At 49.2% G+C, this 15,539-nt stretch overlaps 1 protein-coding gene and 1 long non-coding RNA gene across 2 annotated transcripts; one reads left to right on the top strand and one right to left on the bottom strand.

Moving 5' to 3' along the window:
* The first annotated feature begins 1,378 nt into the window (after positions 1–1,378).
* LOC121061046 (zinc finger CCCH domain-containing protein 11A-like) lies at positions 1,379–9,644 on the top strand. The gene is given in 15 exon segments (XM_040539337.1): positions 1,379–1,982; positions 2,193–2,312; positions 3,096–3,219; positions 3,664–3,773; positions 3,775–3,868; positions 4,393–4,512; positions 5,022–5,102; positions 5,517–5,627; positions 6,362–6,424; positions 6,683–6,778; positions 6,989–7,054; positions 7,568–7,709; positions 7,821–8,065; positions 8,691–8,767; positions 9,462–9,644. Coding segments are annotated over 15 exon segments (1,686 nt in total). The 5' UTR covers positions 1,379–1,928.
* Positions 9,645–12,766: 3,122 nt separating this feature from the next.
* Positions 12,767–13,858, bottom strand: LOC121061169. The gene is made up of 3 exons (XR_005814983.1): positions 13,759–13,858; positions 13,327–13,397; positions 12,767–12,817 (listed from the first exon to the last, which is right to left on the bottom strand). It is a non-coding gene; the product is annotated as an uncharacterized LOC121061169 (long non-coding RNA).
* Positions 13,859–15,539: the final 1,681 nt, after the last annotated feature.

The following is a 15,539-nucleotide window of genomic DNA, read 5'->3' as shown; positions in this document are numbered from 1 at the left end:
CAGACACTGGGGAGGAAAAAGACAGAGAGAACGATGGAGGAGAGCCACTCGTTAGCAGTGAGAGTTTGATGGCTGCATTCCCAGCTTTCACTTCTGCACTGACCGTGTGGCAGAGCCCGCAGGCTGCTTGCTCAGCTGGAAGAGGAAGAGGAGTGACCTCAACTGTGCCGAGGTAAAGCAGAACTGTTGAAAAGATTTGTCAAAGATGCGGGTTGTACCAGCGCAGCCGCTGCAGCTGCAGCAGGTCCTGGAGCAATGGAGAAGATAGAGAGGGGTTTCTTCGTGAAAAGAATGCTGTAAAAGTGTTTTCATGCCAGAAATTAGGACAAACGCCTCTGTTGTTTGGATATCCTCTATTGACCTGGCACATTGGCATTACAGCGTACCTGGCACACTCTTTGTATTGTTTGTAAAAAAAAAAAAAAAAAAAAAAGTGTTTGTCCTGGTTTCAGTTAGGACAGAGTTAATTTTCCTCCTAGTAGCTGGCAGGGTGCTATGTTTTGGATTAGGATGAGAAGAGCGCTGATAACATGCTGATGTTTTAATTGTTGTAGAGCAGTGCTTACACAAAGCCAAGGACTTTTCAGCTTCTCTCTGTCCTGCTAGCGAGCAGGCTAGGGATGCAGCAGAAGCTGGGAGGGGACAGACCCAGGACAGCTGACCCAAACTGGCCAAAGGGGTATTCCATACCATCTGACGTCATGCTGAACAATATATAGGGGTGGCTAGCCGGGGGGGGGGGGGGGGGCCTGCTCGGGGATAGGCTGGGCATCGGTCAACGGGTGGTGAGCAATTGCATTGTGCATCACTTATTTCGTACACATTATTATTATTATTAATACTATTATTATTATTATTATTGTTATTATTTTTCCTGTCTTAATAAACTGTCTTTATCTCAACTCACAGACTTCACTTTCCCGTTTCTCTCCCCCATCCCGGAGAGGGAGGGGGGAGGGTGAGCGAACGGCTGTGTGGTGTTTGGCTGCCAGCCGGGCTAAACCACAACAGTGTTTTAGTGAGGGCAGGCCAAAAACCTGCCTTGGCACTTCCACATCGCAGCAGTGCTTGCAGAGCGTGCATCCTGGATGCCAGGCCAGGATCTAAATGCGATGGTGCTGTTGGGAACGTGAAGTTCAGGAAGCACTTCTGGGTTTTTCTGCTCTTCCATGTGACTTTTTGCCCTGTGAAGGTGGTGTATTGAGCTCTTTTCTTAGCAACAACTAGGTTTCAAAGCAGTTACAGTTTAACATCTACATGCTTGGGTGTTATTAACACAGCATTGCATACTGAGCTGGTGCTTGGTAGGAGAAAACAGAAATCTTACCGGGGAAACTCTGGGAAACCTGGGAAACAGAAAACTTACCTGGGAAGTTAACTGGAAGTCTTTGAAGATCGATAACTTTGCTGAGGTTGTCCAGGTGGGTGAACTCGAAGACCCACAGTGACTGGAACATGCTATTTAATGCGTCATACTGCGTTCTGTAGAAGTTATTTGTAGCCATAGTTGATCATTGCCTTGCATGTATGAGCAGGTGGTTTTTTAAGAAGTGACTCCATTTTCAGGCTTCCAGGTGTGCTCCAAGTCATATTATTGAGGACGTGGAAGAGAACACTTGCTGACAAAGCTCCTGGCAGCTTTACAGAACTTTAATTTAATATTGTGTTAGTTCATGTAACAGCTGATTTCAAGGCATTGCTCTCCTCAAGAGACTAATTTGATGAACAGAAGAAAGCTGGAAAAATGCTTGTTACTCATTATTTTTCACTTGTTGGTACTTTCTTTAGGGTTACTTTTAAAAAGAAGATTTCACTGATCACAAGTCAGTAGAAGACTTTCAGCCCAAGCAAGGGTGAAGACAGCTCTCTCCAAGAGCAGAGGAAGTCCCTGTGGAGAGAACCCGAGCTTGTTATCAGAACTTGTCGGCATGTCTAAACAAGGAGACGATTGCTACTTCTATTTCTATTCTACCTGTACCAAGGTATGGCTGGGTTTCTTTTGCTTTTCTTTTCTTTTTTTTTTTTTTCCATCTTTTTCAGGAAGGGGTAGAGTAGGAGGAGGAGGCCCACTGGTCTTTGGTTAACTTGATAACCAGATAGATTCTGAATTCAATTGTAGCAACCTGAGGCAGTAGCATGGACATTTTTGAGGCTGTACTATATTTTCCTTGTTGGTTTCCTTTTGGTTACAGGGAGACAACTGTTCCTTCCGCCACTGCGAAGCTGCTCTGGGGAACGAGACGGTCTGCACGCTGTGGCAGGAGGGTCGTTGTTTCAGGAATGTCTGCCGATTCAGACACATGGAAATTGATGTGAGTGCCTAAAGATGCGTTCTCAAAATAAATCAACAAAAGCATTTTTCAGTGCTGTAGGTGTGCTGATTGTGCTTTTGCAGGATAGATTCATTTGCTTTGAAATTACACTGGTTTCTGTTACCAGGAGAGGGGGTGGGAGGAAGGAGAGGGAAATAAAATCAATGCCTTAGGTATGTCTTAGTAAGATTTTCTTTTATTAGATGCCGACAGTATTTTCTCAACAGATGCAGAATAACTGCTAAATAGACTGCTAAAACCTGCTGGAGCAGGGAGATAATAAACAGGCTGTACTAGCCTCCTGAGGGCAGGCTTGATAATGATCTATCAGGTCTCTGCTGTCCCGGAGTCCTTCAGATAATGCTGTTCTAGCTGCCTGGGGTAGGAAGCAGTGGGGAAAGTTAAAGGTGCAGAAGAACGAAGTCTCCAAGAAGTAGTTCTAGATAGAGTTAACCTAGGCAATTTAAGATGTTCTTTTTTCCCTCTGAAGAATCCTAGTATAATCCTAGGTGTATTAGTTTAACCCACCCTAAACTGATGTCTGAGAGTGCCTGTCTTCTCAAACTGAATGATGACAAAGCTAAACGTGCATAGTGGTTACAGCTTATGCAAACTTTGTGAATATGCCCGGAAATACTATACTTAAGTGATAAACTGACCTTTGGAATGATGTTTCAGCACTGTATTGTGACAGCCCTATCGCTGTCATGATCTGGAACCGTGCATCTCTTTGCAAACCTTAGGTGCATGTTATCACGAGCTTGTCTTTCTTTCTGTCTTCAGAAAAAGCGCAGTGAGATTCCCTGCTACTGGGAGAACCAGCCAGTAGGCTGTCAGAAAGCCAACTGTGCTTTTCATCACACAAAGGGACGTTACATCGATGGAGTCTTCTTACCACCAAGCAAGAGTGAGTTTAGGTCCTTTTTCTTTAAGTATTGAAGAATTAATTTTGAATATTACTTAGTGGGTGCCAATACTGTAGGAGACATCAGGTAACCGTTCATTTGTGAGTGCAGGAAAAGGTCTGCAGTCATAGGTGGTCAGCTAAACCGAGTGTACTGCTGGTGTACCGCTGGTATTTGTTTTCTGCTTTCATGCTCAGCTTCTCTCTGCTTTGTGTGATATTTGCCTTGCAGTTTGCTTTCTGTTGTTTCATCTTCTGCTGGGTGGTAGGGAGATGTGTTGTTGTTTGAAGGGAAGTCATTGTTCACGGTGTAAACAGTGACGGGATGGGCAAAAGGAGACGCTGAATTCATTGTCTGTGCAGGTTATCTGCCTTACCTACCATCTTCGTGCATTGTGGTCAAAGTTTTAAACTGCCATATTACTGATGATCCTCCTCTTCCTCTAGCTACACTGCCAAGTCCGCCTGAGTCCGCGGACGATGATTTGAAAGTGGCTCAGATGTCACTGCAGCAAAACAAACTTTCTGTCCAGTCCAATCCCTCTCCATAGCTAAGGGGGGGTGATGAAAGTGGAAAACTCTGAAAACGTCCCAAGCCCTACACACCCTCCAGTTGTAATCAGTGCTGCAGATGATGATGAAGATGATGATGGTGAGCATGTTTTGGTTCTTGGAAGGAATTTGTGCTGTAAATGATTGTGTAAATCTTTGGTTCTTGGAAGGAATTCGTGCTGTAAATGAATGTATAAATCACAGATGACCTGAGGTCTGACTAGCGATAGGGTAGGCAGTCTGGTCAGGTCACTGGTGGCTTTGTCTGGCAGTCAGTGGACAGAACCTGAAATGTTGGAGGAAAGCTTAGAACCACTCTTGGCTTTAGCTGGTCTGTTGTGTAAAGCTCTATGTGAAACTAGGAAGGAAATTCCTTTTTCTTCTGTCTGAACAGTAATATGTTGTGTAGTAGTTAAAGCTGCAGAGAGAATCTGGAGTCCTAGATGTTTTGTCCTAGTGTAGTCTACTTACGAGTTCATCAGGTCAGTGTAGCTGTATTAAAAAAAAAAAAAAAAAAAAAAAAAAGCTTTTTTATATGGACCATGGACTGAAGTGTCGTTGCATGAGCTACATAATCATGAACAATCTGGTCTATGCATAACTGAATAGATTTTTCCCCTTCAGACCAGCTTTCTGAGGAAGGAGAAGAAACTAAAACTCCCATCCAGCAACCAGCTGAGGAAGGCCAAAATGGATTACGGATGATTTCCACTCGGAAAGCCAGTGCTACTACTGCTAAACAAGGTATTCCAGCACCTGTAGTAGGATAAATCGGAAGGAGAACCTGACAATTAACTCGAAAGCAATGTGGTGTAAAAACACAACAGAATGTAGGGGTGCTGAATGGACTCGGGTTATTTCCATGATCTCATTTCTACCTAATACCATCATGTGCCCATTGGGTCAGAAAGGTGAACTCCTTTTCTTTACTTTTGGAGAACAAAACAGGGCCACAGCATGGAGTTTAAATGGCTGCACGTGCAGCCTTGCAACCACTGTTGAAAGCCATATCTAACGATAGAGGGATCTAATATCGTGTAAATGGATGAAAATTAAAACTACAATTTTTACCCTGAAGGGTGAAAGGAGGGGCAAAATGCCACTGATTCTATGGTTCTTTCACTTGTGAGGAGTGTTGACAGGGTTTATTCTAAATACTTCTGAAAGTTCCTGAGCACTAAGAAGCCTGAGGATCTTTGGTCCTCAGTGAGCGCCTCTAAGCCTTAGTCTCATTAACTGTTTTCTGTTTTCAGAGGACGGTCCGAATTTTGGAATAAAAACACTTGAAGAAATCAAATGGCAGAAAATGAAGGAAAAAACTAAGAGACACGGTGGTGAGTTAATATTCCCTCCTTTCTTACCCTGTTCACCTTCATCCTGTTTGATGTTCTTTTTAAAAAAAAAAATTCTTCCAGTAATACCGGGTAGCTGGCTATGCTTTGGTGAATACAACTATTTGCCAAAGAAGTGAAATTTTATTGGCTTCAGAATGGCAGGTGATGGTGGCTGGGAGCTGCTTGAGGGATAGACTTCCATTTTTAGCTGGGGGCATCGAGCAACCTGATTCTCAGCCAGCTGGTATTCTAGATGGGAATTCTAAGGGCAACCAGAGGCAAATTAGTCACCTCTCTTATTTACATGCTCTGGTCACTGTATGTTTGACAGTAATGAATAATTAAAGTTTTTTGTTCTTTGTGATAGTTTTTTATGTTTGGTAAACTTCCTTATGTTTTGCTTGCTCTGAACAGAAGGTCCTTCAAGATCTTCTCTTCCTCCCGTCAATTCTATGATTTTTCCTGCTCCGGTAAAGGAAAATGTCCGGACAGTGGTGAGAACTGTGACACTGTCTACAGAGAAAGGTAATAATTAATGCTTTTGTTTTGATTTCATTACTCCTAAACTGGAGGGTTAAGCAGTAATTAAGACAATTCACCCATGTTAGCCTGCTGGTGCTGCCTTCTTCTGTTCAAAACGTGCTTTTATGCTGAAAGTCCCTGGTTGTACTGGAAAGATTTGGTGCTCAGGTTAAGTGCAGTAGCAGGAGAAAGAAAAAAATGTGTCAGTATGCAAATAGGGGGATAACGGAAAAACAGGAGAGTAACGAGAAGAAAGCTATAGAAGACAGTGCTATGTAAGAAGCAATTTCTGAAGCATTAAAGAGGCTGACAGTGGCAGGCGTGGACAGTAGTGTGATAGGAGTCTGTGTATAAATTATATTGTTTAGAGTTGTGCAAATTCCTTTTAAAGGGAAAAAAGTGAAGAAGTACTTTTACTCATAGACATTCACCTTAGAAAGGAATATTTCTCAGCATTTGTACCTAATAATATTCTGCTTGCTTATGCAGCTTTGTTCTGCACGAAGTATAGCTGTCAAGCAGACTCAGATTCATTCTCTACTATCTCAGCTGGAATTTGAAGCAAACACTGAGACTATTAATACTTTTTCTAAGTTAATTATAGTTGAAATATGAGTTTGTGTGGTTTAGCTGTCAAAACAGTGTCTTACTGGTTTTTTTTGGACATGGGCTAACAGTATAACATTTCTATTGGCTACTGGTTTCGATGAAATAGAAAAATTTTACTTTTGTTTTAGGGGAGGAACCTGTGATTCAACTAGATCTTGCTGAGAAACAAGGAAAACGGAAAGCCTCCGTGGGTAAGAACTTTTTATGAGCCGTTATTTAGGTGCCACCTTCTATATATGACTGCATTAAAGAGTATTTTTGACGTATGAGAGGAAAATGCATTGCAGTGGAGATCTGTGTTGACTGCAGAAATGGCAAAAAAAACATTTAGCAGCTGAAAGGCAATTTTATGAAAATATGCTTGAAAAATAGAAGCTTGTGGTTGACTGTTCTCAAATCTTCCTGCAAAGAAATGTTCTTAAAATATTCCTTGTTTTCTCTGTCTGAAGCTGATGTAAGCGCCCTTCCAGTGAAGCGCAGCCTTGCTGAAAGGCTGGGGAAGAAGGTGGAGGTTCCGGGAAATGCTGACAAAGCACCGAAGAGAGGTACAGCTACTAAACGGGCATCTGGATTTGATTCACGGGTTTTGTATTTAGGCTTTCTGTTTGTCCTTTTCCTGTGATGTTTCTTTTTGCATGTTGGCTGAGGTGTTAATCACTGGGATTCAAAGTTACCTTTCCTGTCTTGTTTTCAAATGTGAACACAAAGTTGACGTTTATGCAGCCTCCCTAATTTGTTCTTTTTCTGTTTTGCAGTTCAAGTTCCCAAGTCTGTGAAGGAGAGACTAGGATTACCTTTTCAACAGACTAGTACTGCGAAAGGTAACAACTGGCTATTAAATATACTTTCTCCTTCTTCCTTTCCGTGAACTTAGACCGTTTTCATACAGCCCTAAAAATTAATTGAAATGAAAACAAAGAACTGATTCCTCTTGCTTGAGTGCTGAAACTCTTCTGACAGCCACTATCAGAAATCTGGCTCTAGGTGCGTGTTTATTTTCCACTTGTGCCTTGTCAAGGTTTTAAGCTGCTTCTGTGAACCATCATATACAATTAGAATAGAACCACTGCCAGGAGCAGGAATTTGAAATGCAGTCTGAAAAAGTAATAAAGTAAACTAGCATTTCTGTGTAGCAACTCTCTCTGGATAGGGCTGGTCTTCAAACTACAACAAGTGGCTCAGAGGAAGAGGAGAATGTTAGGATATTGTCCTAAGATGCGTTATTGGGAACGCTCAGGATTAGTTTTCCTTAGTACTGTGACAAATTCTGGAGACTTAAAATATTGTTGGACTCTCTTGAAATGTTGGTGCTTCTCATTTCTTGATGATGACAGGGAAGGCTGCTAAGCCAAAGGGAGAGATCCATGTGAAAACACTGGAGGAAATCCGTCGTGAGAGCGCTCTTCAGAGACGAGAAACTCAAGCCAAAGCCCAGGCTGAATGGCATGGTAAAACCGAAGATCCCAGCGCAGGGGCAAGACCCGCTCCTGCAGGTCACATCAAAACTTTCTCTGAAGCCTTGGCTGAAAAAAAGAATAGTCGCTTGGTAGAAGAGAAGAAAAAAGCAGGAGAGTTCCATCCCAAGATAAAAATTCAGGGTGAGCCCAAGAAGCAGAGTGTGCTCACTCTGTCCGGGCCCAGCAAAGTGCAGTCGAAGGAGCCGGCAGGTAAAGTCAAGCCAGAAGGAGAAGTGCGTGTTAAAACCTTGGAAGAAATAAAGCGCGAGAAAGCTCTGCGGATGCAGCAGAGTGGAGGAAATGTGCCAGCTCCCCCAGCACAACCTGGACCTGCCCCAGCAGGGCAGAAATGGTTATGGAACACAAAGCTAACAGGTAATAAGATGCTTTAATACCTGCCCTGGTGAGGTGCTTCCCATATTGAGCAAGTTCAGTTTGCTCAGGATCTGCTTTGCTTTTTCCTTCAAAGCAGAGGATAAAAGAGTTTAAGGCTACAAAGTTCAAAGGCAAGGAAGGGCCAGAATATGCAACCATGTCTGTTTTCATTAATTACGTGATGGTATTCTGTATTTCCCGCTAGAAAATTAACTCATTGAGGGGCTTTTTAGTCTAATTTTGGTATTCTGTTTTTTTTCTGCCATCTGTTTATGGTGTGGAGTCATCCCTGTGTTGAGTTCAAGTTCACCTTCCTCTTTGGCATGTGTTGCTTAACTTGACACGTGTATGTGTTTGTAAAGCATGCATCAACGTCTTAATGTGGGGGGCCAGTTTCTGTCAAAAATGACAGAGGATCAAAGGCGTCGTTGTTAAGATTATATCAACTTTGTAAAATGAGATTGTGTGAGGGAGATAAGGAGGGCTTAAAGGCTGCATGGATTGCACATTGTAGCCTTTCTCTCTGTCTCATGGGACACGAGGAAATAAACGCACAAAGAAAACAAGTACCCAGCTTTCTTTATTTCTGCCGTTGACAAAACTTTTTTTGGGGCTTGTTTTAAAGCACCTGAAAAAGAAGAAAAGAAGACAGTGGAATTGAACCGGCCTTTTCCAAAACTTTACTCTGTACCTGATGTACAGGTGAGTCCTTTGTGAAGACACGCATACATTCATATAATTTCTGATAAATTCTGACAAGTTTTGTTACTCACCATGTGCCACCCTCTTGAGTGTGTTCTTACCTTTCAGCGTCTGGTAGGAGCTGCAGTGCAGTCTAAATCCTATCGCCAATAGCATTTCTAGACAACATTGTAATCCTCAAACTTTGAATCAGTCTGTTTATGCCACGACGAATAAGAAACCCCATTAGCACCAGTCGAAATCTACACAGTTAATGTGGAGGGAATTTTTTGTTCTTACCGACTTAATCTGTCAGACATGAAGGATATTGTAAAAATCCTGAGGGAAGTGATTTAATAGAGAAGGCCAGAGTTTTGTGTTCAAGGAAATCAATCTGTCAGTGGCTACTGTATAGGGGAACTTGTATGACTTTCTGCTGCTTAAAAAGCATGGAATAGATGTACAGCAAAACACCCTAGCTGTTTAAAGCAGCTTACCATATTGGAAATTGCAGATACGTGAAACTGTTTCCATAGTAAAGCATGGCTCTTGTTACAGGCAAAATTTTATGGAAAAAAATGACAGTAACCTGAACGATATTAATATGCTGTTCCACATCGAGACCATTTTGGAGGGATTGCTGATCAGATTTTCGTAATGAAATCTCCACAGATTTTTTTTGTCCTATTCATGCACTACTTTTCTTTCCTTCTAGCCCACTCAGCAGAGTGCAACTCGTACTAAATTTCAAGTGAAGAGCATCGACGAGAGACTGTGGGAGAAGTGGCAACTGAGAGAACAACAAGAGAAGCTTCGGAAGGAGGCAGCTGCCGTCCCATCTACTGCTGGGAAAGAGGCAGCTCAATTTCAGGAACAGGAAGCTAAAAGTAAGTGTTGAAGGTTAGAGTTACTTAGGTTGTCTCCTGAAATACAGGCAGAAGATGACAATTCTCATGTTGTAACTCTGGCTGGGTGCCTTTCACCACTTAATGCTACAAAGCGAAGTGTGTGATTTTTCCTGCTCCGGAAAAGGAAAATGTCCGGACAGTGGTGAGAACTGTGACACTGTCTACAGAGAAAGGTAATAATTAATGCTTTTGTTTTGATTTCATTACTCCTAAACTGGAAGGTTAAGCAGTAATTAAGACAATTCACCCATGTTAGCCTGCTGGTGCTGCCTTCTTCTGTTCAAAACGTGCTTTTATGCTGAAAGTCCCTGGTTGTACTGGAAAGATTTGGTGCTCAGGTTAAGTGCAGTAGCAGGAGAAAGAAAAAAATGTGTCAGTATGCAAATAGGGGGATAACTGAAAAACAGGAGCTTCGGGGCTCCCGGGGGCCCAGCGGGGGTCACCGGTGTGGGTCCTCTGGGGCACCTGGGGGCCCTCGGGGGGTCACCGGGGTGGGTCCACTGGTGCGCCCAGGGGCCCGCCGGGGGCCCCCGGGGTGGGTCCTCCTGGGCGCCCTGCAGCAAGGGGAATGCTGGCAAAGAGAGCTACATGGTTGTGCTGCGGCTCTTCCCACCTGAGTAATGATGCTTCCCATTGTTTTCTTTGCAGAAGGAGCCTCCCAGAACGTTCCGCCATATCAAATTGGAGGTGCGAAGCAACTGGGGAAACCCAGAATACACCTGCATCTATTGAGTGCAGGTTCATGGGCAGACAGAAAATCCACAAGAATTTCTTAAAAAAAAATTCTTGAACAAGAATAATAACATTATAAAGATAATATGTTATAAAGATAATATTTTAACAAGAATAATAACATTATAAAGATAATATGCCACATAATATGTGGCAGCTCAGTTTCATGTGTTTCAGCCAACCTTGAGGGTGGTACCTAAAGCTATGTACTGGGTCAAGGAGCATTAGGGAGAGTGAGAGGGAGATAGATTGGTGGAGCCAGTCCCTAGCAGCCATGAGGCTTAGGCAGCCAGCAGCGGCTCCATGAGAAGCACATCACCCCCTAGCGCCTTGCGAGCAGGTAATAGGAGGGGACCAGCAGGCAGACAGAGCTCCTGCCACAGAGAACCCCCTCTCCTCTCCTGGCCTCTCCTCTCCTCCCTTTGTGGGGGTGCAGAGCCTTCATCACCCTCAGGCGCGAGGCAGAGCTGAGGCAGGGCTGGGCTGGGTGGGTGGGGCGGCTCTGGAAGGGTCTGTGCTGTGGGGCATGCTGGGAGGGGGCACTGGTGGGGGGGGGGTGTCCTTAAGGTCAGTGGTCATTAAGGCCCCCTCCAACCCAAAGCATTCTATGATACTGTTTCTAAAAACATCTCTTCTGTTCCATCCCAGTAATAATAAATAGCACAAGCAGAAATCAGCTCTGCCAGCCTGGGTGTCCCCGTGCATTCAGGTTGTCCTCATCCCCCCCACACTCACACCCTACAGCCTGCCCCATGGGTGGCCAAGAGGAGATGTCGCCCCTGCAGTTGCAGCTCTCCAGCCTGGGGTCACCGGGGTGGGTCCTCTGGGGCGCCCGGGAGCCCTCCGGGGGTCACCTGAGGGGGTCCTCCGGGGCGCCTGGGAGCCCTCTGGGGGTCACCCAGGTGGGTCCTCCGGGGCGCCCAGGAGCCCTCGGGGGGTCACTGGGGTGGGTCCTCCAGGGTGCCCGGGGCCCGTCGGGGGTCACCGGGGTGGGTCCTCCGGGGCGACCGGGAAGCCGTCGGGATTCACCGGGGTGGGTCCTCCGGGGCGACAGGGTCCCGCTGGGGGTCACCGGGGTGGGTCCTCAGGGGCGACCGGGGGTCTGCCAGGGGTCACCGGGGTGGGTCCTCCGGGGGGGTCCGGGGGTCCGCTGGGGGTCACCGGGGTGGGTCCTCCGGGGAGCCCGTGGGCCTGCCGGGGGTCACCGGGGTCGGTCCTCCGGGGTGACCGGGGGCCCGCCGGGGGGTCACCGGTTTGGGTCCTCCGGGGGCGCCCGTGCGCCTGCCTGGGGTCACCGTGGTGGGTCCTCCGGGGCAACCAGGGGCCCGCCGGGGGTCTTCGGGGTGGGTCCTCTGGGGCGCCCGGGGGCCCGCCGGGGGTGACCGGGGTGGGTCCTCCGGGGCGCCCGGGGGTCCGCCGGGGGTCACCACGGTGGGTCCTCCGGGGCGCCCAGGGGTCCGCCAGGGGTCACCGGGGTGGGTCCTCCGGGGCGCCCTGGGGTCTGCCGGGGTTCACCGGGGTGGTTCCTCCGGGGCGCCCGGGGGTCCGCCGGGCGTCACCGGGGTGGTTCCTCCGGGGCGCCCGGGGGCCACCGGGGGTGGGTCCTCCGGGGCGCCCGGGGGCCCGCCGCGGGTCACCGGGGTGGGTCCTCCGGGGCGCCCGGGGGCCCGCCGGGGGTCACCGGGGTGAGTCCTCTGGGGCGCCCAGGGGTCCGCCGGGGGTCCCCGGGGTGAGCCCTCGGGCCCCGGGGGTATGTCGGGAGTCACCAGGGTGGGTCCTCCGGGGCACCCGGGGGCCCGCCGGGGTCACTGGGGTTGGTCCTCCGGGGCGCCCGAGGCCCTGCTGGAGGTCACCGGGGTTGGTCGTCCGGGGTGCCCGGGGGTCCGCTGGGGGTCCCCGGTGCGGGTCCTCCGGGGCGCCCGGGGGCCCGCCGGGGGTCACCGGGGTGGGTCCTCTGGGGCGCCCCGGGGTCCGCCGGGGGTCACCGGGGTGGGTCCTCCGGGGCGACCGGGGGCCCGCCTGGGGTCACCGGGGTGGGTGTTCTGGGCCGCCTGGTGGCCCGCCAGGGGTAACCGGTTTGGTTCCTCCGGGGCGCCCAGGGGCCCGCCGGGGGTACCCAGCAGTACAGAGGGAGCAAAGGCCTCTTCTGCCAAAGTGCTCCTCTCTTCATCCTGTCACTGCACAGGTCACTTGGGAAGATCTGTCTCCACATTGAAGCCCATCCAGGTACCAAGATGGACTGACCAACACAATTGCCCACCACCCACTCTCTGTCTCAGCAGTGATGAGCCTTTGACCAAACTCCTCATTTTCCACATGGACACGGGTGGGCAGAGCCATGGCCTTCGCAGGCATTGGCTTTCCCACACCAAGACACTTACTTGCAACACTTCTTTTCCCCATAGTGTCCAGCCCCAGAAGTAGTCACCAGCTGTGGGTCACATCATCAAGAGAGAGTTATTTTGCTTAGGCTGCTAATGATCCCTGTAGCCCCATTTTCTTCTTTCACACCCACGGAGGGGTATGTTGGCTGGGACAGGTGCAACTGCTGTAGAGAGAGGCTTCCACCCCAGCCTCCTGGGCCTACACCAGGCCCAGGCGTTTAGAAAATGGAGGAGCCCTGCTCTGACAGACTTGCTGACGAGACCAGTGATGTGGTCTAGTGCCTGGAGAACATGCGCAGAGGCCATGGTTGATTCTACTCACAGGGTCATAAAGCAAAGCTATAAAGCTATACAGAGGGCCCCACAGCCAAGGAAATTTTACTGGCTGCAAGCCTGTCACTGCCAGCACCCATACAAGTCCTCAGGCAGGCGGGAGCAGGCCTGTAAAGGCCATCTGTGGCATTCACTGCATCCCAGAAATGGGCTCGTCAAAGGTGTACAAGGACAGTCTCTCTCCCTAGCTCGGCAAAGATGATTTTTGGTCAGGAATACTCACCAAAAAGGATTGGAAGCAGCATTACAATGAGCTTCAGAATCCTCCTGCCTTTCTGGTGGGTGACGCTTTTTCTAAAGGAGAGGGAAGACCGTGGTTATGAGAGCCCACTTTTGAGACACACATTTTCCAGGGATCTGTTGAGGAGCTAGCTTGCCACCAGATTCCTCTGCTCAATACAGCTGAACTCCCGAGGACCCGCGGGCCTTTGGGAAGATCTGGCTAGTGGCACACCACCCACGGTATGCAAAGGTGGCTTAAGAACTCTGGCATGACAGCGGGAAAGCAGCCTGGCCCCATTCATCTCTCCCCAGAGAAGGAGCAGGGCTGTGCCCACGGAAGAGGGTTGCTGGGTTTCCTGGCTGGAGGAAGCCAGGCAGCATGCAGGGCTTCTCACCTTCCCCCTCCCAGCTTTCTGGGCCCTCTTGCACCTACCTGCCGAGCCTGGTTGGCATCTCCGCAGCTCCAGCACACTGCCCAGGCACAGGGAAAAGTCTGCTCCCCTCCCAAGAGCCAAGCAGCTCCTTCCTGGGCTCCAGCTGGCTCTGGCACTGCTGCACACCTCTTCAGTGCGGGGTTTTATGTAGGACAGCCAGTTATGACATCACAAGAAGCAACAGCTGTAATCGTAATGTGACATCCGTGATGACCTCAGAGGGGCTGCCCAGGAAGGAGAGATCCTGTGGGTTAGTCCCCAGCTCTGCCTTCTCAAAGCCTACAGAGTCAGGGCGGTCTCCCTAGTGTATATCGCTCCATCGCCCTTCAAAAACTGAGCTGGAGCTGTGAGGACCATTTCAGTCCTGACTCGTTCCTACCGTCTTCTTTAAACCCTTCCATAGACTCTATGCCATGCTGGGAACAGCAGCCCCCGCTCAGGATTGGGGTGAGGGGCCTGAACATCTCTCTTGGCTCTGTCGTGCCTCTCCCCGGGGGGTCCCACAATCCACACCCCATCTGCACCCCCAGCCCACGAAACAAGGAAATACTGAACCATTTCATGCCAGAGAAGTCAAAAGTTCTTACTGCCCAGTGCAGACCCTTCCCTCACAAGGGCCCACAGCAGGGGTGTCTCTCTGATCAGCCGCACAACCATGATCTCCTGCAGTGAAGACATGGACAACCTGGCCGTCTGTGCTTCTTGCCCGTGCTGCGGACTTCACGGGGCTCGGGGTGCTGCCCAGCCTCTGCTGGAGCTGTGATGGGGCACCTCTTCATCCCAGCACTGCACAGACCCTGCCTCCTCCGTGCCCTTGGGGGGGGGGGCAGGGCCTGGGGTCTCTGACAAGAGGCTGGGAGCTGCTCACTGTCGTGCAGCATTGCTTCGAGGAGTCAAGAGTTGCTCAGAGATGCCTTGAGCTGCTTAAGAGAAGGCAAAGGGCTCTCCGGAGCAGCCGTGAGGAGCAAAAAGGAGCCCCCAAACTGTCTCCCAGTGGCAGAGGGCTGCCCAAAGCTGATCAGTGCTCCAGGAAGGCTTTTAGAAGGAAGGCTTTTTTAACTATCAAGTTCCCATCTTATCACAGAGCCTAGATGCGGTGGCCTTGCACCCTCCCTCCAGGTATTTATACACAGAGATGAGATCCTCCCAGAGCCTTCTCTTCTCTCTGCTGAGCAGCCCCAGCTCTCAGGCTTACCTCATGGGAGAGGTGCTCCAGTCCCTTGATCATCCTTGTAGGCTTTAGTTTTACCCTCTCCGGTACATCCATGTCTCTCTCTCCCTGGGGAGCCCAGCACTGGACAGAGTACTCCGGGTGTGGCCTCACCAGGGCTGAGGAGAAGGGAAGGATTGCTTCCCTCGACCTGCAGGTAACAAAGCTCCTAATGCAGCCCAGGACACCATGCGCTTGCTTAGCAGCAAGGGCACACACGGCTGGCTCATGATCAACTTGGTGTCCACCAGGACTCCCAGGTCCTTTCCTGCAGAGCTGCCTTCCAGCTGGGTGCCTCCAGCATGGCCGGGTGCCTGGGTTGTTCCTCCCCAGGGGCAGGACTCTGCGCTTCTCCTTGTTGGACTCCATGAGGTTCTTGTCAGCCCACCTCTCCAGCCTGTCGAGGGCTGTCTGGATGGCCGTGCAACCCTCTGGTTACTCCTCCCACTTATGCGTTATCTTCAGACTTGCTGAGGGTGCATCCTCCCCGATCATCCAGATCCTTAATGAAGCTGTTAAAAGGGACTGCACCCAGTATTGACCCTTGGGGCTCCTGGCCTCCACCTAGAC

This window comes from Cygnus olor, chromosome 29 (assembly GCF_009769625.2).
Source record: "Cygnus olor isolate bCygOlo1 chromosome 29, bCygOlo1.pri.v2, whole genome shotgun sequence".
Taxonomy (NCBI): Eukaryota; Metazoa; Chordata; class Aves; order Anseriformes; family Anatidae; genus Cygnus; species Cygnus olor.
The sequence above is the reverse complement of the archived record's forward strand: the minus strand, read 5'-3'. Positions and strand labels throughout refer to the sequence as shown.